The following is a 25,701-nucleotide window of genomic DNA, read 5'->3' as shown; positions in this document are numbered from 1 at the left end:
GTTTTTTTGTTTGTTTGCTTGCTTGCTTGCTTTGTTAACCACTGGTTTGTTTGAATTAAGAGTCACAAGATTTGGCATTTGGTTGTACATCTCTTATTCTCTTTATACTCTAGATTCTTGTTGATATCACCCAAAAATGTCAGGTTTAGAAGTTGCATTTTACTCAACAGGTGATCTGGTGTGCAAAGTTGCCATGAAATGATATATTTTAAAACTTCTCACAGCATGAACAATAATATATCTGCCATTTGGAGTGGTGGTCTAAGTTTTAGACTTCTTTCTTCTTAATGTTATATTCATTATGGTCCAGATGTGTAGAATGCCTAAGATAAGGAGTTCAGACACCCCATGTTGTAACATTTGCAGACGATACACAGAGAAAGAGGGTACGTTTATTATATAAGTTTGAGAAATACGGACATAAACTAAACAGAAGGGGGAATTTTTCTAATACAGTAATTGGGTATGAAGGAAATCCCAGAATTTTTTTTTTTAATTTTGAAGCAATTTTAAAATTCAACTTTACATTCTCTGTCAACCTCAGTCTTTACTAGCTTGTGATAAGCTGTCTTGATTGATCTAGATTGATCTAAATAGATTGATTTAGTTTTCACTATAAGCTTATAATCTGTGTTGATGCCTTTACTCCTGCCACTTAGGTTATTTCAGGCACGCCTTGCTGAAACCCACTTGCCAACTCAAGGTAAAACAACGCTTTCTAAAAATGTCTAAATTGTTAATAATTTAGTCTGACTTGTGCTGGCTTTTTTTCCCTAAGAAAATAATTCATCCAGTATTTATTGATTGTATTGCCTTAGGTAATAGGGAAGGCACTCTGGTAATAATACCTAGCAAATATCCCTGGAGAGTAGAGCTCTGTCTTAGCAATTTAAAAGAGCAAACCCAAAAGAAAACTTGAATTCATTCTATTTTTAGGATTTAAAAAAATAATCAAAATTGGCCAAAAATAGAGGACAAGGCTTACTCTAGAGTCCATCTGTTCTGAATTGAATCAAATGTGTTTAATGCAACTTTTAAAGAAATGGTCGTCATATATTTTCTTAGAAATAAAGATTATGTTTCAGAAATAAGCATCAACTATCCCATCCTGTTGTTTAAATTATCTCTAGAATATTTCTCTTATCTTCTTAAAAGTGTTTTAGTTACATTTTCTAAGACAGTGATCAATGAATTGATTTATTTCTTATGCTACTAATTGAAAGACCAGGGGAATTATTTGTAATAATTTTACTTAATGTGTTTTTATCCTTGTTTCTCTTTATTTCATCCTCCCCCCCCCCCAGCTAGAACCTTGGAACCTCTCCATAATGCTCAGATTTTAAATCAAATGGTGACATCAAAATCAAATCCAGGAAACAACTCAGCCTGCATTTCTAAGAATCAGGTAATAATGACATTTGTGGGTTGTGTGGAAACTGGGAATGGCATTGAATGGTCATCCAGCTCCCTTTTACATCCACTTTGACATCTCATTTGTTTGACCTTATTCCTGTGACTCTAACCTCTCTGTCAGCCACCTGCACCTGTGGCCTGTCATCATCTACCACTGCTCACCTCAGATATCAGATTTAAATAACTTATCTGTTTATCTGACCTAGGGCCCCCCTACTTTTTCACCTTCTGTCTTTACTTCCTCCCCAGCAGCTTCTCTCCTCCTTGGTTCTACTGGTCTCCCTCACATGGGCCCATGAGCCCCTACATTAGATAATATCCACCTGGAAATTTCTGATCCCTGCTTAAAAAACTCAGGAGGTTGGGACACCTGGGTGGCTCAGTCATTTAAGTGTCCAAGTGTCTTGGCTTCAGCTCAGGCCATGACTTCATGGTTAATGGGATCAAACCCCCATGTCAGGGGGAGCTGACAGCACAGAGCCTGCTTGGGATTCTCTCTCCCTCTCTCTGTCCTTCCCTTGCTCACATATGTTCCCTCTCTCTCTGTCTCAAAATAGATAAAAATAAACTTAAAAAAAAAAAAAAAAACTCAGGAACTTGGAACAATAGTACCTATAACCTTAACCAGGGCTTTACTACTCCCCAGAAATTGTTTCCAGTTTCCTGGTTGACACTATGTTTTATGTATTTCCTACGTGTCCCATTTCACTGTCTAATGCCACATTATAATGATGTTAAACTTCTTTTCACTTTCCTCAAACTTAGGACCTGGTTGTCTCTAACCTTTCCTTTGGGAGCTGGCAAAAATACTATTTTAATGAGACAAAAGCCATTAGATGACATCTGTCAGTTTTCTGCCACCAACCAGTAAATGTAACTGCATCCCTCCCTGCCATCACAGTTGGGAAAGGTGGTCTTTCACTTGTGCTTGTTGTTCTTTGTTGAGATTTTTGCCCTATTGAGATCTCCTCTGCTCAAGTCTCTGCTTCCCCTAGCCTGTTTTCCAGTATCTTTCCTCTTTGTACTACGGTTTCTCTTTCAGTTTGCTAAGGACCTCCTTTAAGCTGACTCTAGCAGAAAGGCCTCTGTCCTTAGTGCATGTTACAAGTTTTATTCATATAACACATTCTTAGACGCAGAATATGCATTTCTCACTTTGATAGATACTCAAACTATCTCATTTTACATTCTACACATTTGCCAGCCTCATTGCTTCCTATTGCCCCAACTATGTGACTTTAAAAAAAATTTTTTAAATGCTCATTTATTTTTGAGAGAGAACGAGTGAGCGAGCAGGGGAGGGGCAGAGAGAGAGGAGAGACAGAATCCGAAGTGGGCTCCAAGCTCTGAGCTGTCAGCACAGAGCCCAATGTGGGGCTCAAACCCATAAACTGTGAGATCATGACCTGAGCTGAAGTCAGACGCTTAGCCGACTGAGCCACCCAGGCGCCCGACTATGTAAATTTTTAGACAGCAGAGATAGGTCTTATTTATGGTCACATTTCCAGGACCTAGCTCAGTTCAGGACATGTATAAGATGTTCAATAAATATTTGTTTGGTGAATCAGTCCTAGCATTGGGAACTCCTGAGGATAGAATAGTACCAGAAGGAAATTGTTATGATTTTTATTTCTATTAATATAGGATTTTGGAATATTAATCCCAGAACACATAGGCACTGTGGTCCAGCTCCTTGTCTGTTGATTGGAGGGAAATAAGTGCCCTTCTCTATTACCAAGTAGGAATTTTTCAAAATCATTTTCCTATTGGACTCTTAGTTACAAAAGTTGTAAGATTAATAATAATTGATTATGATTGAATTAATTATAATTTTAAAGAACATATATAAATCTAGTTACAGAACCCCTCTAACACTTTCTTATTGTTTTGTGAAATAATTTGGATGGCAGTTTCTTTTCAGATAAGTGAATGCTGATGTTCCCTTTCTGTCTTTTTAGGGCTCAGAAGTTTCTGGGGTGATTTCTTCAGCTTGCGATAAAGAGTCGAAAATGCAAGTATAATCAGTGCAATAATCTATTAATTAGTGTCATTCAAGAGCTGTTTTAGTACACTGTTGTAAATAATACATTTTTCCCCATCGTAGGGAGCAAAGGGTGATCATGATTTCCAAATCAGGATATTCTGCACAACCGTCTCTAGCAGCCAAAGCTGATGTTCAGCAGGTTGTTATGTATTGCAAGGAGAAGCTTATTCGTGGAGAATCCGAATTTTCCTTTGAAGAGCTGAGAGCCCAGAAATACAATCAACGGAGAAAGCATGAGCAATGGGGTACTTGCAGTGTTGTGATCTGAGATACTCTAGTCACTTAAAATAATAACCTTGAGTAATTACCTTTTTAAACAGGTAATTGACTATGCCGAAAGAATCTGCAAAAAAGTCTCTAGCTCATGTATCTGAAGCCTAGAAATCTTTATTAAATGCAATTACTGAATGAAAAACATTCAGCAAAGAGCACGCACATACCTCAGACCTTTCCTGAAAAGTGTAGCGGCCGCATTTGTCCAGGGGACTACATTGATGTCTTGACAGCAAAGCTCAGAGTTGATATAGCACTAATGTGGGTTAAGTAGATATACCAGCGTTGCCTTCGTTTTAGTGATATTTTAAGCTTTTAAATATTATCTGAATGGATTTGAACTTCTGTATACAGCAATTTTAAACCTGTAGGTCAGTTATTTGTACTGTGAAAGGATTAGGTTAGGAACTGGAATTGAGAAGAGATTTTCTAAAATCTGCAAGAACAACAAAGAAGACATTCAGAAGGAGCCCTCTGATCAAAGTGCCACATTATTTATGGCTGCGTACTAGGTCAAGTTTTGTTCCTCACAGAGAAAACCATGAGTGTTAACACCAAAGTTTGTGCTTGTCTTTGCTGTAACAACATGAACTTTAGAGAGGAAAGTGGAACTTTGTGCCACTCAGGGCTTTTATACCATCTAAGTCACGTGGACGAGAGCTGCTCTGCGTTGGCCTTTTTTGTTTATCATTTCTCATTTTTTCACCAACTGAGAGAACAGGCAGTTAACACTCATGGAGGACCCATTTTGTGCCATGCACAGATGCATTTTTCATGGAGGACCCATTTTGTGCCATGCACAGATGCATTTTTCTTTCACACACTAGGACGTAAAGTCTTAGCCAAAGGATCTGATTTGAATGTGATATGGCTACGTTAATTGCCTTTGCAAGTGAGACTTACTGCAGTACATGTGAGGCACTGAACTTTCAGGGTACCAGACTCCTCCTCCTCAGAAAGCACTGGAGATTTACATCTTTTATCTGTTCCACTTTCAAATGATATGTAGAATCATGACTTTTATAAAAAGTGATTATTATCATTGTGCTATTATCAAATATTTTTTATTGGTCAACATTGTAAATTTGTACCTTACAAGCTCTGAAATGAAAAATAACCATCCCAAAGGCAGGTAAAAATTATAATTAAAAGGTAATACACCTTTCAGTGCTAATAACCTAATATACATGGAAAAGACTAGTAAAAAAAAATTGTCATCTTAAAAATAACCTTTCACTCATTTCTGTGTATTCCTGTGATGACCTGAATTTAAACTTGCATGGAAACCATTTTTTCTTTCCTAAAGTAAATGAAGATAGACATTATATGAAAAGAAAAGAAGCAAATGCTTTTGAAGAACAACTGTTAAAACAGAAAATGGATGAACTTCATAAGAAGTTGCATCAGGTGGTGGAGACGTCCCAGGAGAACCTGCCTGCTTTTCCGGAAAGGTCTGAGGTATGTGCGTGCTCTTTGCTGAATGTTTTTCATTCAGCAACCAGTAACACTGATTTCTGTTTTTACTTGCTCCTTTCTGTGCTATATTTTTAGAGTTAATTCTGATGTTAATTTAGATACTAGCTTTCCAAATTTTTACGATTGGACACAGAAAGGTATTCAAAATGTAAAATGAGAAAAGGAAGTTACAAAGAGTATGCTTTTATATGTGTGTATGTATATACTTATGTGTTTATGTATTCATATATGTAGTCTTTTTTGGATTTTTTAATACAGTGACATAATTATATGATGAGAATATGAATTTAATAATTTAATTAATTAATTGTCTAGTTGTATTTTGCTTGCCATTGTTTCATGTTGGAAGCGGGGAGAGGTGATGAGTATGTTAGAGTCACATGATTTTCTTAAAATTATTAAGGAATGGGGTTGATTGAGAATAAATTTAAGGTACATAATGGCTGCTTAAGTGATCACATAGTATATGTCTGCCTATGATATAGGATACAATGAAGATAAACACCTTAATTTTTTTTTAGAGTTTTTCTTTTTATTTAAGAGCTTTATAGAGGTATAAATGACATATAATATATTACACATATTAGAAGTGTAAAATTTGCTAAGTTTTGACATGTATGTACACCAATAGAACTATCATCACAATCAAGATAGTGAACATATACATCACACCAAAAGTTTTCTTGCCCCTTTGTTCTTACAAAGTCATGCTACACTTGCCTTGCTTCCTAATGTATTCCAGGCATACAACCTTTCTTCTTTTTTGTTCCTTTGTTTTGTTTTGTTGTGTTTTGAATATAGTTCACACACAATGTTACATTAGTTTCAGGTGTGCAACGTAGTGATTCAACTTCTCTGTGTGTTATGCTGTGTTCACCACAAGTGTAGCTACCATCTTTCACCGTAGGGTGCTGTTAAAATGCCATTGACTATGTTACCTCTACTGTACCTTTTATTCCTGTGGCTTATTCATTCCATAACTGAAAGTCTGTATCTCCCACTCCCCTTCACTCATTTTGCCTATCCCCTTACCTCCCTCCCCTTTGGCAGCCATAAGTTTTGTTCTCTGTATTTGTAGGTCTGATTCTGCTTTTTGTTTGTTTACTCCTTTGTTTTGGTTTTTTACTTCTACGTATGAGTGAAATCATATGGTATTTGCCTTTCTCTGTCTGATTTATCTCAGTACAATACCTTCTAGGTTCATCCTTTTTTTGTGGTGGCATAGTATTTCATTGTGTGTATATGTGGAATGTTATATACATACATACATACACGCACACATGCTACATCTTCCTTATCTGTTCATCTACCAAGGGACACTTAGGTTGTTTCCATATCTTGGCTGTTATAAATAATGCTGCAGTAAACATAGGGGTGTATATATCTTTTCAAATTACTGTTTTGTTTTCTTTGGATAAATATCCAGTAGTGAGATTACTGAACTATATGGTATTTCTATTTTTAATTTTTTGAGGAACCACCATACCGTTTTCCACAGTGGCTGCACCCATTTACATTCCCACCAGCAGTGCACGAGGGTTCCACATCCTCTCCAACTCTTGCTATTTCCTGACATTTTTTCAATTTAATGTAATTTAACTTATTTTTTTTTTAAGTTCATTCATTTTTTTTGAGAGAGAGAGAGCGGGACAGAGAGAGAGAATCTCAAGCAGACTCCACACTGGCAGTGCAGAGCCCGACATGGGGCTTGAACTCATGAACCCTGAGATCATGACCTGAGCAGAAACCAAGAGTCGGACATTTAACTGATGGAGTCACCCAGGCACCCCTCCTGACTTTTTTATTTTAGCCATTCTGACAGGTGTGAGGGTGATATCTCATTGTGGTTTTGATTTGCATTTCCCTGATGATGAGTGGTGTTGAGCATCTTTTCATTTGTCTTTTGGCCATCTCAATGTCTTTTTTGGAAAAAATGTCTAGTCAGGTCCTATACCCATGTTTGGTTGTTGTGGTTTCTTTTTTTTTTTTTTGGTGTTGAGTTGTGCTCTTTATTTATTTTGGATACTAACCCCTTATTGGATATGTCATTTGCAAATTATCTTCTCCCAGTAAGTTGCCTTTTTGTTTTGTTACAGTTTTGGGTTTTTGTTTTTGTTTTTGTTTTTTCTTGGGTTTTTTTTTTTTTTTTGATGTGAAAGATTTTTACTTTAATGTTGTCCCAATAGTTTATTTTTGCTTTTGTTTCCCTTGCCTCAGGAGACGTATTAGAGAAATAATGCTATGACCAGTGTCAGAGAAATTACTGTCTGTTCCATTCTAGGATTTTTATGGTTTCAGGTCTCACATTTAGGTCTTTAATCCATTTTGAGTCTGCTTTTATGGATGGTGTAAGAAAGTGGTCTGGTTTCATTCTAGTAACACTTTAATTTCTTACATATTTTGAAAATTATAAAAATGCATGACTATGATTTTATAAAAGCAAAGATGTTATATATGTGGATGTGCATGTGTGTGTATAGTTACACGTATATAAATGAATGGTTACTAACTATGTAGTTTGCATTTTTCCAGAACTTTACTATGCATGAACACATAAATATGTATACAGTTGACATATACAGGCTTATACAGTTAGCCTGTATAAGGCTTACTTTGTGCTTTTTCTACCTAACCCACCTTATGGATCTTTCCTTGTTATTACATAGAGATCCAACTGATTTTAATAGCATCACAGTCTACTCTCATACCTTTTAGGAAGGGCATGTGTCATGTGGAAACTATCATAAACCATGCTGCAGTGAGCATTCTTGTACATATGAGATGATTACTCTAGGAAAGACACAGAAAAGCAGAATTGCTGCTGAAGTTTGTGCACCTAAAATACTGCCCATCTGTCCTCCAAAAATTTACTGTTTTACACTCATAATAATTCATAATAGTGAATAAAAGTACGTGTTTTTTGTATATGCTTGGCTAACATTACCTATCGTAAATATTTTTAACCATCTGATGTGTTTATTTCTAATCACAGGTAAATTTGGACTTTTAAAAATACATTTAGTGGCTGTTTTTTTTTCTTAAAAACTTTTAAGAATTTTTTTAAATTAAATTTGTCTTTTTTTTCTTAAAATTAATTTTTTAAATTAAATTTGACTTTGTTCATTTTGCTATTGGATCGTTACATATTTTTCTTATTTAGTTGGATTTCCTTTTTTGTATAATTTGTTTTCCCTAGATAATTCCAAGAAATTGTTAAAATAATTGTTTCATTATTCTCCTGTGCTATATTTTTATGATACTTATCAGTTATTTCTCTCTAAACTCTTGGGAGAAACTAGAAATATGTTTTCATTATGTTCAAGTACATCAGGTACGCTCTTAGTTTCACTTCTCTTGGCCACATGCCTCCCGGAACCATCTGTCTGTCTCTTCCACGCTGGCCTCCAAGCAGCTGTCCTCTCCTGACTCATCTCCAGTGGTGTATCCCTGCTTATTTTCTAGTTCCTATGGCATTGTTTCCTTTGAACAACCCCATTTTGGTGGCACACAGTCCCTAGGAGCTTTTTTTAAAAAAAACATATATGAGCGATTAGTTTTTTGAGATCTCTTGCTTGTACCCTCACACATGGGCGATAATTAGGCTGGATGCTATGTTCTCGAAGGGGAATCATTTTCCCTCAGAATTTTCTTAGTTCATGCTTTCAGCTCCACTTTCATTTCCATTCTGAGATATATCTATATGTCTGAACTTTTCTCCTGATCAGCCTCCTCCAACTGTTGTTTTAGGTGTTAGAATTACTTTACCAACCTTTTGGTGAGGTTTTGGAGGTAGTAGATGATAAAGCACATAGTTAAGCCACTGTCCTTAACCAGAAGCCTCCCTTTATGGAGCTTGCTTTTGTGTTGGGATAGCATAAGGATATATTTCCCAAACGGATTGTCAGTGGCCCCCAAATCATTTACTGAGCTACTCGACCTTTCCCCTTTGATTTAAAATATCTTTATCGCGTGCTAAATTTTTAATATACAAGATCTGTTTCTAAAATGTACCTTTGCTTTGGTTACTTACTAGGTTTCTTCTTGATCATTCCATATTGTATATTTACCATAGCTTTGTTGTAAGTTTTGATATCTGGTATGGAAAGTCTGATTATTCCTTTTCAAAACATGTTTTCAGAATTGAATATTATTATTAATTTTGATCTGTTTTTAGTTTGGTAGGTGAGAAAATGGGATAGGTCATTTCTGATTACTTTTTTTGATCACTAGTAAAAATGAACTTTTTGTATTTTATCCATTTGTTTGTGAACTAACTATTCTTGCCATAGAAGTTGGTGCCTTTTTTTTTTTTTAACAATTTGTGAGAATACTTTTATACGGTGAGGAATGAACTCTACTGTCTTTTAACTTTTTAACACAAGAGTGTGCAGTGACAGTCTAAGTGCACATGAGTCGAAAAACAAAGGTTTTAAGTCCAGAGCTTGTCAGCCTTCCCACTGTAAGCCATGTTTTTGTGGAAGCTATTGTTGCAAGTTAGATTCACATCTCCTCATTAGAGAGAAGATGGCTCTCAAGTGTATTTTAATGAAGGGAATACCATTATGAGCATTTGAGGGCATTGACTTATTGGTCCTTTCTCAAAATTAAGAGAAATAAGACAATTCTTAAACACTGATAAAACTGTAGGGACTCGTTATTTCCTATTTCAGGAAATAGGTGCTGCCCAGTTTTATCTGTGGTGAAGAAGCTACAAAAGCATCCATCATGTAAAGTGGTCCTTGTTGTTGTTGGCTATACCTGAAGGGTGTGGGGATGCCACAAGGGGAGAGGAAGCTACTGATGACAGATGCCATTCTTTGCAAAGCTGTAGTACCTCATGAGTGGTACTCCGGACTTCACGGCCTTGTTTTTGTTTGCTTAACTTGAAAGGTTAATCCGGCACGGATGGGGCCAAGTGTAGGCTCCCAGCAGGAACCGAGAGCTCTGTGTCTTCCAGCCATCAATCAGCAGACCTCAAAGAACATGGGGGAGAGACCCAGAGAGGCAACACCTGTTGCTCCTCCTATGGCAAATGCTGTCACTGCCGCTTTGGTGTCCCCAGCCATCCGCCAGGGTGTATCTCTTCCTGTTCCTCTGGCAGCCCAGCCAGTGACAGACTCCATGTTTCCAGTGGCCGGAAAAGATGACGGGTAAGGCGAAGGTCATCCTAGAGACGATAGTGACGGGAGTGGCATTTGTCAGCTTCTTTACATGTTCTGCAGTTTCAAGAACAGTATATAAAAGATGAATGATTCCTGTTTTTACTGTAATCTGTAGATGGACATGTTGAAAAAGTTACCGAAATCGTCCCAAATCTTTCAGACTTATTACACTATTTTTCTTTTAGAGTGTTCATTTCATTTCATTTCATACTTCTCTCTTCCCTTAAGAATATTCAGTACCTAAAACTCACCGTTTTTTTTTGTAACTGGAGAATGTACAGCTATTAACCTGTGATTAAACTGAAATGGCCTTTCTTACTGGCCTTGAATACATGTAGTGATTATTACTGTCCAGACACGTGTTCCTCACATGGGTTCTCCTGATCCTTCTAGCTTCCCACCAGGAGTAATTTGGGATTCATATCCATTACACGATATGCCAAAACCCATCTGTTGTACACTGCTTTGGGGATTTTTTTTTCCCCAAATTTTGAGGGATTTTCCTAGATTTCATAAATTATAATTTATAAATAATAACTTATTTTGTTTAAATTTTTACCTCCCATGACTTCGGCACGCTCTTTCTCTCTTTTTACATACAGCAATTTTATTGATCCGTTAGAAAAAATGAGAGCGACCGTGTAACTTGTACCCTTCCCTTGGGCTAAACTCCTTAGCACAGATTATGGCTCATAAGGACCGGTTCTTCTCAATATCTGAGGTTAACTTTTATCAATGATTTTTCCTGGAAATAATATTTAAAATGCTTTTTCACTCACATTAGATTAATAATTCAGACCTGTGTCCTGTGTCATACAGTGTATGTAAAAAAAGAACTGTTGCGTCGTTGGAGTCTATGACCTTATTAGTTCTTCACTGTTAACACAGTTATAAAATGATAAAAACAGGAGAGCAGTGACAGGCTCAAAAAGATGTTGCGTGTCCCATCCGCCCCAGCAGAGACAGAGTCATGAGGCTGGAGGGGCCAGACGAGCTGTCCCTATAAAAACTGTGAAACTCTTTAACCTAATGAACATTCAGATCTCAGTCAGAAGCACCTCAGCTTGACCCTGACCCCGGCCCAGGCAAGGAACTGAATGGACCCTTGGTACTCTCACTAGCCAGGACAGCTTACCGTGGCAGAGAAAAGATGCCTTTGTCTGGAATCTCATGTAAGAACTCATGTTTTTAAGACAGTTTAGTGAGGATTTATAAAATTAAGTGTGTTGTACTTTTTACTTACACCCTAACGTGGTCCCTGCTAAGGGAATTTTAGCAATGTTAAATAGACAAGTGAGGTCCACTATCGTGACTGTACTTAAACTGTGATATAAATGTCTTGTGTGCCATCTTTTTTATTTCTCGAGAACTCTTAAAGTCGGCAGAACCATGCTATGTGGCTACTGGCTCAGCATCACAGCTAAAGCACACCAGTGCTTCCCATAGCATGACTGTGGCCAGCTGCATTGCTCACCAAGGCCTGGACCTGGGTGTGAGCCCTTTAGCCTATGTAATAAATGGGGTCATTCGAATTAGAGGCAGTTTTCCTGCCCTCCCAGATACAGGAGTGATTACATGATGTTAGAATACAGGCCCACTGTGTCAAGGCAACATGTAGTACCTGACCTTGATCTATAAGAATTCTTTTCTTCAAAAGGAAATGAAAGAAAAAATAAAACACTTTATTTACTTACACCTAAGCACTTCCGTCCGTACTTTAAGTAAACAGGCTTGTAATTGCTGACATTGTTTATTGTTTGTTTTGGGGAGTCAGTTTGTCTCAAGAGTGTTCTCTTTCAGATGTGTGGCTAAAAGTACTCATGAATTCAAACCACAGAGTGGAGCAGAGATAAAAGAAGGTAATGTTTAATTATATTAAATTTGTTTCTGACCTCTTTGCCCAGGCTTCTTGAGGTCACTCAGAGGTCTTTTGGGTGGCTGTGGCTCATGAAGACTTCAAGCCTTAATGAACTGGGGTGTTCACTTTCCAATTCTTAGACTTTAGGGGTTAGAGAAGCCCCAGACCATCTCAAATAAAGGTAGAAATCTGCTTCTTGGTCATATCTTTTTAGGTAGAATCCTTTGGAAATTTGATTTCGTGAAACCTTTTTTATTCAATTTCTCAGCAGATGTACCTAAAACAAGAGTTATCTTTAATATATTGTGGGGTAGGAAAGGTAATTATAAGTTTAATTAGGAGGATTATACTTCTATTTGGTACTACTTTGTTAGAGGCATTTGCATACAAGGTAAGTTTTGTGAACAAAACAAGATACATCGATTGTGCAGTCACTTGCCCTATGTGACTGGTATCCTCTCAAGTGACGGTTCAGTGGGGAGCAAAGCTGCTCGAAACAGCTGGGAACACCTGCATTTCACCAAGACTTCCCGAGCACCTGCCAGATGCCAGGTACTGTTCCAGGTAGTTAGGGATGGAGTTATAAACAGAAAAGACAAAACCTCCCACCCGCACAGAGGGGGAAAGGGAGTGTCAGGGGGAGGGAATTGAAATGTCAGAGGTGACCGGGAAAGATGCTCACAGAGTGATATTTTGGATAAAGTCCCAAAGGAGGGAGCTTCCCATGCAGCTAGCTTGGAAAACTTGTTTCAGGCGGAGAGAACAGCAAATGCAGAGCCCTGAGATGAGAAATCTCCCTGATGGTTTCTATGCACAGCGAAGAGGCTGAGGTGGCTGGAGTGAGTCAGAGGAAGAGGAGGAGGAAGATGAGGTCTGAGTGAGCAGGTCCCGCCCAGGCTTTACGGGGCCTTGTATGCCGTTGTCCGGGCTCCAGCTGAGTAAGATGGAAAGCCAGTCTTAAGATTCACTGTGTGACTATTAACATGTATTTCTTAGGGGACAGTGGAGCGAAGGGTGCAACTTATGACAAGGCAGCTGATTTGATCTGATCTGAGACCAAGCCGCTTCATCTCTTTGAACTGTCATTTCCTTTTCCATAAAAGGATAATTCTTGCCTTACCTACCTCATGGGACTATTATAAAAATAAAAGTGAAAGATATGTGAGCACTATAATAATAGAAGTCCTTAGTGGTAATTATCAGCAATAATAAAATGTTTTCATTGCAATGTTCCTTAAATTTTGTGCCTTCTAAATTGTTCTGATTTCTCTGCTGGTAATGCCTTTTGTCCCATTTCCTTTATAGGGTCTGAAACACATAAGGTTGTTAACACAGGTTCTTTTCACACAACTCCAAACACGTCACTGGGAATGGTTCAGGCAACCCCATCCAGGGTACAGCCATCACCCACCGTGCACACAAAAGAAGCATTAGGTAAAGCCTCTTGTTTGAATGTGTAGCATCTGGCGACAAATTAATGAAAGCTCTTTTGCAATCATGTTTACAGTTACTCTTTTTATTCTTCTAAGGTTTCATCATGAATATGTTTCAGGCTCCGACGCTTCCTGATATTTCTGATGACAAAGATGAATGGCCATCTCTAGATCAAAATGAAGATGCTTTTGAGGCCCAGTTTCAAAGTAATCATTTGTTAAAACACTACTAAGTGTGTAGGCATTGTGGGTGGTTGCCACAGGAAATATCAAGGAATATACACGAAATTGCCCTTCCCTTGATTAGCTTGTCCCACAAGGGCAGACAATGCATGAAATAAAAAAATGTGATAGTGTTTGTAAAGGGACTAAATACATGTCACAGATTGGTTTTATTTCTTAGAAAATAATAGAAGGACAAAATCCTGGTGAGTAAGGAATGGCCAGGAAAAGCTGAGTACTTGAGGTATGACTTGAGCCTTGCCTGGCTCGAGTAATGGCCTGGGTGGAGTGTTGGAGCCCACATTTGTTGTCCCAGGTTTTATGCTGGAAGCCAGACCGAGATCATCATAAAGATAAATAGGATCATTAGTCTCGGGAGGCCTCAGAATATAAAGTTAAGAGGTCAATTCTTTCTTACAGGAAATGGAAAGAAAAGCCACAGAGAGCTTTTTTCAGTGAGTCAGGTGACCAGAGCAATGTTTTAGGAGAATGATGAATACCGTGCCTTGCGTGTAGCAGGAGCTCAAGACCTACAGGCTTGAGTGTTAAACCCTGTGACCACAGTTAAGTCCCTTCATCTCACTACAAAGTGACTTATCTTGTTACCTAGTATTTGAAAACTGTGTCAGTTCTTTTCTGTAAGCTGTTGTTCCATTTTATTTGTAGGTGAAGTTTAGCATAAAGTATAAATGTTTTTTCCTAATACAATAATAAAATGCTACTTTTTACTCCAATGCAGAAAATGCAAGTTCTTCTGGGGCTTGGGGAGTCAATAAGATCATCTCTTCTTTGTCATCTGCTTTTCCTGTGTTCGAGGATGGAAACAAGGAAAATTATGGGTAAAGACACATTTAATTACTGCTTTATCTTGTGTCCACCTGAGGAAACAGCCAGCCAGGTTTTTCTCCGGGTTTGGAAGAGATGTGGTGGACTGGAGGAGATGGGTGTTGTCAGAGGGACATGAGATGCCGGCAGAGGTTCCTCTGGGACTCGGGATAGTGAGAAAACGTGGCTCACTGATCAGATGGCCTGGGTACCAGTGCCAGCTCTGCCACCAGCGAGCATTTTAACCACATGACTGGAAGATTCTTGCTAAAGTTGTCCAGATCTGCATTGGACACCAGAGTTATGAGAAAGCAGACCTCCCATAGCAAAAGCATGTGTTGACAGGAAAACAGTATGGTTACAAATTATCAGAGAACTGAAGGATTCTATAGATTTGAAGCTGAATTAGGTATGAATGAGTTTACCAGTACGCGTGTCCATACATGCTCTGTTTGTATTTGCAGGATTGATAACGTAGAAAAGGAAGTGGCTTATACTAGGTTATGCTACAGAGAGATGTTTTAAGCTGAAAGATCACCAGGGAGCCATATGTGGGGGTAAAATGGGGTAGCTCCAGGAATTTTCAGTTTACAGTTTAAATCGTGGAGAGAGAGGTGTCAGTGTGAATTAAGAGTATCGCGGTGTTGGAGAGATTCACACTGAGGCAGAAAGGAAACAGTCTGATCAGCTCAGAAGGAAGTTCCGTAGCTAGACCTAGTCTTAGACATAAGAAACACGATGTATGGCGTCCATGACCTTCTATTGGCGATAGCTCTACCTCTCTTTTTGTCCTATTTATAACTCAGTGTAGTAGAGATTTTATATATTCTATCCTCTCTTAAGTTACTGTAGATCTATTTTTATGTGTACAGTCAAGTTAATTCAACTTGCATTCAGTTTTTCTACAACTACTGTAAAAGTAAGGAATATGTAAATGTGTAAATAAGTAAATATCTTACTAGTCAAATAAGATAAATGGAAAATGTTTCTAACAGTCTTATTTACGTGGTAGGATCCCCTGTAGCATATTTTACAATTTGTAATTCTAGAAATCATTCCTTAGATTACCACAGCCTAAAAATAAACCCACGGGAGCCAGGACCTTTGGAGAACGCTCTATGAGCAGATTTCCTTCAAAACCAAATGTGAGTAAATCACTGCCTCATCCTCGAAATTAGTCTTATATCTCTTTGCCCTTCATTTTACCAAATTATTATGTCAATCAAATGAGTTAGTGTATATTAAACAGTCCTGAAAAGTACAATGTAATATGAAGAGTGGGTTGGAACATTATTCTACAATTATTCAAGCATCTACTGTGTATCGTACACGGTGGTAGATACAGAAACTAAAAAATGATATGATCCTTGCCCTCAAAGAGCCTTTCCTTTGGCAGGAGGAACCAGTGGGAGATATATTTTTTTCCAAACCCAAGAAGTGAGGCCTCCAGTGGAATGTTAGAAAACCCAAGTCTAAATTAAACTGGAAGGTCCTTCATCAGTGTAACTCAGCAGACAAGCGTCAGCGTTCTTCTGTCAGAGCAGCGAGGGTGCCCAGCCCATGGGCAGCTTCTGCTCTCGCCCTGAGTGTGTTATGTGGGTGCTCTGCTTTTCTCCACTCACCCAGCCCAGCCCTCTGACCGTGAGGGGTCAGACTCTAGCACTGAAATCTGTGCTAAACCCTGGTTCGTAGTTTTAATTCCACCGTGGATTCTGTTTTTGTTTTTGTTTTTTAATTTATTTATTTATGTATTTATTTTGAGAGAGAGAGGGAGAGAGTAGGGCAGAGAGAGCAGAGAGAAGGAATTCCAAGCAGGCTCCGTGCTCTCAGCACAGGCCCAATACGAGGCTCGATTTCACGAACCCGTAAGATCATGACCGGAGCCAAAATCAAGAGTTGGACGCTTAACTGACTGAGCCACCCAGGCGCCCCCACAGTGGATTCTCTGAACAAATTATCACTCAGTTCACTAATCCTTCTGATGAACTTTTTGGCCTTCTTAAAAACTTCCAAGTAATGGACTGGATTTCAAATATAGTGGCATCAATTCATAGATGCATTTCACCGAACTGTTCAACCAGATGTGTTCTGGCCAAAAAATCCATGATGAATTTTTTGCATCCTGTCCCTAAGCATAAGCCAATTGCTTTATCCTGTGTTCATCTGAAGAAACAACAGCCAGTGTTTCCTCCAGCATTGGAAGAGATACGGTGGCTATATAAAATCTGTGCACCGCATATTAAAACCATGGGTGGCATTTTATTGGCAACTAACGGGCTTTGCCTAGTGTAATTCTGACTCAGCAGTTTCTCTTTGTGTATAGACTCTAAAACTTGGCCATTGCATTTTTGGAGAAACAGTTAATTCTGAGGCTGAAGAAGAAAAATACAAGATGAGCTTAGAGCATTTTGTAGTGCCAGAAAGTAAGGAAGCGCTTTAAAAAAAAAAAAAAAAAAAGATGGCATAACAAAAGAACTCAGGAGCCAACCTGAATACGCCGGTGGCCAAACCAGACACAATCTGAACAAGAAAATAAATAGAATAAGGTAGTATCGGATTATAACCCAAGAAATAAAATAAATATCAACAATGATATAAATAAATGGGAGACAAGACAAAACAAAACTTCCTTACAGAAGAATTAATAAGTAGAAGTAAAAATGAGAAGTAATAAACGTAGAAGGAATGAGTGGTAATAGAAAAAGCCATTAGAACACCACAGTAATCATTGTTCCAAGCTAGATCCATAAATGAATATTAAAATTAGTGAGTGAAACTTTAAGAAGGAACAAGGTATTTGTATAGCCTTGCAGTATCTCACTCACATTTTCAATGTGATTGTTTTAACATCTGTCCACAAATTCTTTGATATCCCTCCCTCCAGGAAGTGGATCTTCATTTACTTCCCCTTTTTTTTTTTTAAGTTTATTTATTTTTAGAGAGAGAGCGTGCATGGAGAAGAGGCAGAGACAGAGAATCCCATGCAGGCTCTGCACTGTCAGCACAGAGCCCAACACGGGGCTCGATCTCAGGAACCGTGAGATCATGACCTGAGCCACAATCAAGAGTCGGATGTTTGACTGAGCTACCCAGGCGCCCCATCTCCTTTTGAGTGTAGGCTAACTATGATTTGCTATGAATAAATAAGGGTCAGGAAAGGAAGAAATAGTTTCTTGCAGAGCAGAAACCCAGCAGACACTACCTTCACCAGGTGATTGATTGGTTAATCTGGTTATTGGTTATTAGTGGTTATCCCCAGTAATAAGTTGTGTTGATATCATATATCTCCTAATAGGATGTAACAAGAAAGGGCGCTTTACCCCTGATATTCTTCCCTGAAATCAATATAACCCCAGTCTAAACATATGAAAGGCCAAATTTAAACCCAAATGGGAGGGACATTGTACACAGCTCCCAACCAGTATTCAAAAGTGTCCATGTGAGAAAGACTGAGACCAATACACTGGCACAGATTAGAGAAGACTATATGCCACACGTGTCCTGGACTGGAGCCTGGAACAGAGAAGGGACATGTGGAAAAATGATGAAATCCAAATAGCATCTATAGGAGTAGTGTTTTTACAGATGCGCCAGGATTCTATAAGATGTTAACATCAGAGGAAGTTTGACGAAATGCACGTGAGAACTCTGTACTATCTTTGTAACTCTCCTATAAATCTAGGCTTTTCGAGTTAAAAAATAAATAAATAAAAATTGGAACATAAAACGTGACCCTTGAATGCAGTGCGACTCCACTGGGGTGTGTCCCACTTCTGGGGAGAACGGAACCACAATGTCCTTGACTGTGTTAGCCAGGGGTGACATGTATTTTCTCTTTAATTCCTCATTTTTTTGGGGGGGGGGGTGCCTGGGCCTCCAACTTCAACTCAGGTCACGATCTCACAGTCCGTGGGTTCAAGCCCCGCATCGGGCTCTGTGCTGACAGCTCAGAGCCTGGAGCCCGCTTGGGATTCTATGTCTCCCTGTCTCTCTGCCCCTCCCCGGCTCACACACTGTCTCTGTGTCTCAAAAATAAATATACATTAAAAAAAATATTTTAATTCCTCATTTTTTGAATCTTAAAAAGTATGAGTGTGTTACATTTTGTGGACAAAAGAAGGAGATTGCTGCTTTTTTTTCAGCTCATCTTTTGTTGCAGGAAGTACCTCACACTGAAGAGTTGTCAGATGATTCAACCGTATGGGGCATCCGCTGCAACAAAACCCTGGCGCCCAGTCCTAAGAGCCCGGGAGCCTTTACCTCTGCTGCACAGCTTGCATCTACTCCTTTCCACAAGCCACCAGGGGACTCCGTGCACGCTCTGGAGGACAAAGGTGTGTGTGGCACTATTAGCATGTTGTCTTCTGCCAGCTTCAGTTCTTGCACAATTAGCTTTCTTCTTGGAAATCCTAAATGGAAGTTGAAAAATTATAAAGAAGAAGCTTCAAGTCCATTTACTGTATTATTACATATATGATTTTTTTCTTTTGGTATATTGTTTTCTTAAAGTCTGTGCATTTTAGGGGCTCCTGGGTGGCTTGGTCGGTTAAGCGCCCGACTTTGGCTCAGGTCATGATCTCACGGTCCGTGGGTTTGAGCCCTGCGTCGGGCTCTGTGCTGACAGCTCAGAGCCTGGAGCCTGTTTCAGATTCTGTGTCTCCCTCTCTCTCTGCCCCTCCCCTGTTCATGCTCTGTCTCTCTCTGTCTCAAAAATAAATAAATGTTAAAAAAAAAAAATTTTTTTTAAAAATAAAAAAAAAAGTCTGTGCATTTTAGAAATTTAATAACTTAGATTATAGGTGGAACAGGAGGAAAACCTATAGAAGCATTTGAACATAGATATGCAAAGTCCAACCCATTTGTACAGGGTTTAGGTTTATGTTATGTTTACTGCAAACAAAATGACCACTATGGACAGGTCTATTTTAAGAGTAGAAAATAGCAAATTTTAGTCCTTGTTGTATGTCTACAAATTTTACATTAGAGTTACACCCAAGTACTACACTCAGGAAAATCAGATATTTTTTTTTTAATGACTGACCTCACGAGAGTAATAATAAAACTCACAGTCCTTATTTCCCCTAAACATAACACTCCTGTATCAAAGATCTTTATCTGAATTGAACCTTAATAGACATTGGCGTTGAGTGCAAATAATTATTACCAACCTATTAAAATTAAATACCAACCAATAAAATACATACAATAAGGTCTGGGACCACTTTACCATTTTGATGACTACTAATTTACTAGCCAAACTCCAATACTGCTGACACCTTAAAAAAAACTTTTTTTTTTTTTTTAATGTTTATTTATTTTTGAGAGAGAGAAAGAGCACGAGTGGGGGAGGGACAGAGAGGGAGACAGAATCCAAAGCAGCCTCTAGGCTCTGAGCTGTCAGCACAGAGCCCGATGCAGGGCTCGAACCCGTGAGCTGTGAGATCACGACCTGAGCTGAAGTCGGACGCTTAACCAACTAAGCCACCCAGGTGCCCCACTGATGACACTTTTACTAAAAATAGTAATTGTTCCCCAAAGCAATAATGAAAGAACGCTCAAAGAATTGCACTCTACTTCGTGGAAGTATATTGCACTATAAAGTCTGAGCCTATAGACCTATACATTTTTAACTAAAGACTAAAAAGTTTCTCTTAGAGTACTAGCTCAGTATGTTACATTTCTTTTCTGGATTTTGAAGGAGAGTTCAGTTGAAACTTGGACAACTGCCAAGTGCCATCACAAGCTTGTCACTTTAATAAAAAAATTTTTCCAAGTGTTTTCCATTTGGGAAAACTACTCAGTAGAGTCTTTCAGAGAGTCAATATTGCCTGTTCTTGTAGTATTTGCACGTCAGTTAGATAAATAGAAGCTGGTGTTCTAGTTGTAAAAAGGATTAGCAGCTGCCTGGTGAGGCACTAGCTCATAGTTTAGTCCGGTGTAATACCTGGCTGTATGTAGTCTTAGCGTCATTGGTAGAGGTATACTCCACATTTCTGCCTTCCTAGCTTGTCTTTCCGTAGACAGTTTTCATTGGTTTGTTTTTAGTTAAAGGGAGTGATGGTGAGTATTGCCAGGTAGCTTCCAGATACAAACACTCTAAATCAGTTTAACCAACTAAACACTAACAGACTAAATAAAGCAGTTACACAGAAGGACACGCAAATCTCCACCCCCACCCCCAGAAGCGTTGCAGCGTTTTACTCTCCACGTCCTTGTCTTCAGGTTCTCCTGAAGCAGGGTGTGCCCTCCACCATACCGGTAACCTCCATAGGCTGCTCATCCTGCCCAGAACTGACTTGCCAACTCCCGACCCTTTTCTCTTGAAGGATTGTATGGAGTTGAAATGCTCACAAATGGTAGTGGTGGTAAAAAAAATTTTAGTGATTTTTTTTTTTTCCCGTTTTTAAACATTATGGAACATTTTACCGTGGAATGCTATTTTGAAATTACAACGAAAGTTGGTATAAGAAGGAATCCTGGACTTTATAACCATATGAGGTCGTGTGTGTATGGACACACGCATGCATAACGTCTCTCTCTCATCTTCTCCATATTTCAGAAAACGTGGTAGCAAAACAGTGCCCCCACGTGACTCTGGATTCTCGTGAAGAAAACGTGGTGGAACCCTCAAAAGACAGAAAGTTCAGGTACTATGAGGGCACATGTGCTTCTGTCACCCACTGTCGCTCTAGTTTTGCTTTTAGGATGTGGTGGAATACCTAATTCCCACCCTTCGAGGCAAACAGAGACTTCATGGACTCGCAGGGATAAGCCAGAAGGTACTCTCTCCATATGTACCATACGCTGGCCACATCAGGGCAGTGAGAGAAGCAGCTGGGGTAGCAGAGAGTCTATGGGAACAGTTCCTGTGACTGACTTCTACTCCTTTGGAGAGCAGAGCCTACATACTCTGACCAGCGAAAGACCCTGGCGCGTGAAAACTACTGCGGAACCGAGCAAATGCGCATCTCTTTCTTTATATCCGTTCTAACTGAGAAAGGCAATAACTTTCTTTCAAGAGGAGTAAGATAGAATGTTTCGGCCTCCTAGGTATTGGTACAAAATGCAGATGCAGCATACGCTAGTGCTTTGCAGAAGTAAAGTTGCACTGTTTTGAATAGTCTGGGAAACGCAACAGACGCTAAGAGTAGCTGCAATTTTCGAGTATTTATTATATTCCCGTATGATGCTGACACTTTTTGTGCACTGTACCCTTTGGTTAATCCTTACAGTAAATTAATTGTAGGAACTATCCTTTTCATCGTTAGAGATGAAGAAACCAGGTCTAGAGAGTTAAAAAAAAAAAAAAAAAAATAGATGACCTATAGTCATACAACTTGTGATTGCAGCACTGGAATTTGAACCCATTTCTCTAGTTTCAAAAGCCTTGCTTGCTCTCACCACTATGCTGTGCCGCCTCTTGTTATTAAAAACCTCTTCTTAAAGCGAGACTCCGGCAAATAAATTGGACAAAAGACATGAGCAGAATTTACAAAAGAAAAGAATGAGTAAACATGTAGAAAATGGTCAACTCCCTAATAATTAAAAAAAAAACACGCAAATTAACAGATCTTGCCTTTTAATTTAAAATGCCGCTCGATAGGCCCACCAGCAATCTTCCCACCTGCAACTAAACGTCTGAATCACAAGACTGCCGTAAGCCACCCTTGGCATAACATAGACCTATACAGGACAAAAATCAGTTGCCAGGGTAATAACTGTCTTTGACCCTGTGAGATGATTAAGTTGCAAGGAAACACTTAAGACCGAGGGAACAGAAGTTCCCTGGCTTAGGAGCCTTATTTCCATGGGTGTTAGTGTGTCAGTGGCTCTTGCAACACTCAGTTTAGATTCCAGAGTCCCCACAAGGGACAGGCCTGTTCCAAGACTCGTCATACCTGAAGCCTGAAGCTGCGGATTCCCAGCGTATATTCCTAATTCTCTCAGTCTAGAATGCAGTTACCAATAATGGTTATTTTTTACCATAAGCAGTGTTGACAGTGATACTCTTATGTTTTCAGTTTTCAGGGGAGAAGAGCTAGAAAGTTACCAAAATTCAAATTCTCGTGGAGAAGGGAAAAGGGTTTTATTGATGACTTATGCACCCACAGTAATTGGGTACTCACATAACTTAATAGCAATACCTATGCGTTTGGAAGCAACTTTTTCTGTGTACATGGGTACCTCTACTATGTTTTGTTGTAATATGAAATATTGGAAATACTCCCATTTGACTACCACATTTTCTCCCAATAATAGATTTTGGTGGCTATGCTTATGGGATAGATTAAAATTGCCATGATCTGAAGAGGGAGGATTTATTTGTGTCCTCCTTCTATATGAAATGGCTGAACAGAAAATTAACTAATTCAAATAAAATACTGACAATATTTACTAAAAACCAGGAAAGTGTTCTATTCCAGCATACACCCACTGGATTAGGTGGAGTGTGGTGATTCAAATCCATGCTAGGACTGTGGAGAAACCTGGCAGACACGACCTTTCCAAATGATCAAGGTTAATTTCACAAGTGATAGCTCATGGTAGTCATGCAATGAGAAGGGCACTCTACCTCTGGAATATTCTTCCCTAAAACCGATACTCACAGTCTAGTCATGAGGAAAACCTCCAAGAAACCTGAGTCGGGGGACACTCTACAAAATACCTGGCCAGTACTCCTAAAAAAGGACAAGGTCTTGGGAGAGTAGGAAACACTAAGAAACTGTCACAGATGAGAAGGGAGTAAGGAGACCTGACAACTGAATACAACACGGTACCCATGATCAGATCCGGGCGCAAATAAAGGGCCCTGTGGAAAAACTGGCAACATCCAAATGAAGTTTGGAGGTTAGTTAATAATATAACAAACGTTGGTTTATTGGTTTTGAGAGGGAAGCCTCTGTAATGTGAAATGATAACACTAGAGGAAATTAGGTGAGGAGTATTTGGGAATTCTTTATTATCCTTGCAACATTTCTTTAAATCTAAAATTATTCCTATTCCAAAATTCGTTTCTTTTTTTAAAAAATTCATAGTAAGAAAAATGCCTGTCAAGTAAGAATGAAGGGGCACCTGGGTGACTCAGTTGGTTAAGGGTCCGACTCTTGATTTCTGCTCAGGTTATGATCTCACTGTTCGTTAGTTTTGAGCTCCGCGTTGGGCTCTGCGTTGACAGTGCAGAGCCGGCTTGGGATTCTCTCTCTCTCCCTCCCTCTGCCCCTCCCCTGCTCATGTTCTCTCTCTCCCAAAAGAAATAAATAAACTTAAAAAAAAAATTAAGAGGGGCACCTGGGTGGCTCAGTTGGTCGAGTGACCAACTTCGGCTCAGGTCATGATCTCACAGTTTGTGGGTTTGAGCCCCGTATCGGGCTCTGTGCTGACAGCTTGGAGCCTGGAGCCTGATTCAGATTCTGTGTCTCCCCCTCTCTCTGCCCCTCCCCTGTTCATGCGCTCTCTCTCTCTTTCTCTCTCTCAATAATAAATAAACGTTAAAAAAAATTTTTTTTAATTAAGAATGAAACATGAAGTTGTATGTACAAAGTCCTTTTTCTCAAAATATACATTTTGTAAAATGTATACATATGTTTGTGCATATGTGGATGTGAAGGTGGAGGAGAATTATGTGTATAAAAATACATACACAGTCAATTCTTATTATTTTCACTGGTTCTTTTGTATAAAGTCACTGCAAACTCTGAATTATCCAACACGGAACCATTTGTTATTCATAGGGGAGATACACAGGTTCCTGTGAGCCTCTGTTCACAACATTTTGTTTACAGACACCTTATTTAATAAACATTGTTGATTCGTTAACATTGAACTCAGGCCCACAGCACTATAACTCATACCTGAACAAGGCTTATCCTAACACATATTCTCCGTAAGACACATCACGGCCTTCTTGCACTTAGGCACACTAGAAAACACTTTAGCGTTGCACTTGGGGAACATCCTAAACAGCGAAATCACCAACAAAAATTCAGAAAAACACGTTACTAAGTATACCATGCAACGGCACTTGTTTATACTGTGAGACCTGAGACAAGAATGCAGAGCATTGCCTTATTTCACTTTCCCTGGGAACGCGTGTGTTGGTGACTAAAACTTTTCACCATTCTGCATGTCTGTAAAAGCACCATGAGTATTGATTTGGGGTTTGCAAATGAGTTTTAGCATGTAGGTGAATTCACAAACATGGAACCCATGAATAATACAGATCAACTATATATGTGTATGTGTGTGTGTAAAGAAAGACACTGGTGTTAGGTTGTTGGATTATGGCATTTTCTGTTTGTTTCAATGCTGTGAAAAAAGCCATTTTGGGATAAAGTTAAATAGTCAGTCTTGATAATAGTAGTGATACTTAGATGACACCTTGGGGAAATAAATCCATCCCTCCCAGTGTTTATCACTGAAGAATATCCAGTGTATTCCCTCACCTATTTATTGAATATATTTCCATGTCTTTGATTTTATTTCTGTTCATATTGTACTAGCTGTATTTGTAAGTATTTGTTTATCTGAAGAAAATGCTTTACTCAACTCTTTGTGAAGCAATTTTGAAATGTCATTCCCAGAATGGAAAGGAAACTGTTCTGTGGGACTTTTTGTGTGATCAAATGCAATAGACTTGTAATCACGTGGTGTTTTGTTTCCTCTTGTCTATTCCTTTAACACATTCAGTCCCATTCAAGAGAAAAGCCCAGAACCAGCGTTCCCTACAGATGTATCTTCAGCATCCGTGCTCCGTGTGAGCCAGCCTCCTGCAGACGGTGTGCTAACCAGTGAGGTACAGCAGAGCCTTGAGGCTTGTAAACTCATAGACACTGACCTCGCCGTTGCAGAAGATGCATCAGATGCCAATGCCGGGCGCCAAGCAGAATGGATGCAGACTAATTCACTTGGGAATGTTGATGTTGCAAGTATGAACACATATTCAGTCCTACTTGTGTCCCTGAATAAGGACAATAGCCTGGTGAAAGCTGTTCCATG

General features: G+C 39.0%; 1 protein-coding gene and 1 non-coding gene across 3 annotated transcripts in view; both read left to right on the top strand.

Moving 5' to 3' along the window:
- BUB1 (BUB1 mitotic checkpoint serine/threonine kinase) overlaps positions 1-25,701 on the top strand; it is a 46,717-nt gene that overhangs the window by 7,118 nt on the left and 13,898 nt on the right. Inside the window, exons 5-18 of one of the 2 annotated variants that reach the window (XM_081795225.1) lie at positions 660-703; positions 1,305-1,405; positions 3,372-3,424; positions 3,518-3,702; positions 5,037-5,188; positions 10,097-10,356; positions 12,169-12,227; positions 13,532-13,660; positions 13,756-13,866; positions 14,621-14,720; positions 15,770-15,851; positions 18,866-19,040; positions 21,266-21,353; positions 25,393-25,631. In XM_081795225.1, the coding sequence (XP_081651351.1) occupies positions 660-703; positions 1,305-1,405; positions 3,372-3,424; positions 3,518-3,702; positions 5,037-5,188; positions 10,097-10,356; positions 12,169-12,227; positions 13,532-13,660; positions 13,756-13,866; positions 14,621-14,720; positions 15,770-15,851; positions 18,866-19,040; positions 21,266-21,353; positions 25,393-25,631 (1,778 nt within the window). Of the gene's footprint in view, positions 1-659; positions 704-1,304; positions 1,406-3,371; positions 3,429-3,517; positions 3,703-5,036; positions 5,189-10,096; positions 10,357-12,168; positions 12,228-13,531; positions 13,661-13,755; positions 13,867-14,620; positions 14,721-15,769; positions 15,852-18,865; positions 19,041-21,265; positions 21,354-25,392; positions 25,632-25,701 lie in introns of both variants that reach the window. The other variant, XM_060654483.3, reaches the window with a different exon arrangement.
- LOC132672779 (small nucleolar RNA SNORA29) lies at positions 22,929-23,068 on the top strand. The gene has a single exon (XR_009607686.1). It is a non-coding gene; the product is annotated as a small nucleolar RNA SNORA29 (small nucleolar RNA).

This window comes from Panthera onca, chromosome A3 (genome assembly GCF_046562875.1).
Source record: "Panthera onca isolate mPanOnc1 chromosome A3, mPanOnc1 haplotype 2, whole genome shotgun sequence".
Lineage (NCBI taxonomy): Eukaryota > Metazoa > Chordata > Mammalia > Carnivora > Felidae > Panthera > Panthera onca.
Note: the sequence above shows the minus strand (reverse complement) of the source record. Positions and strands in the feature narration are given on the sequence as shown.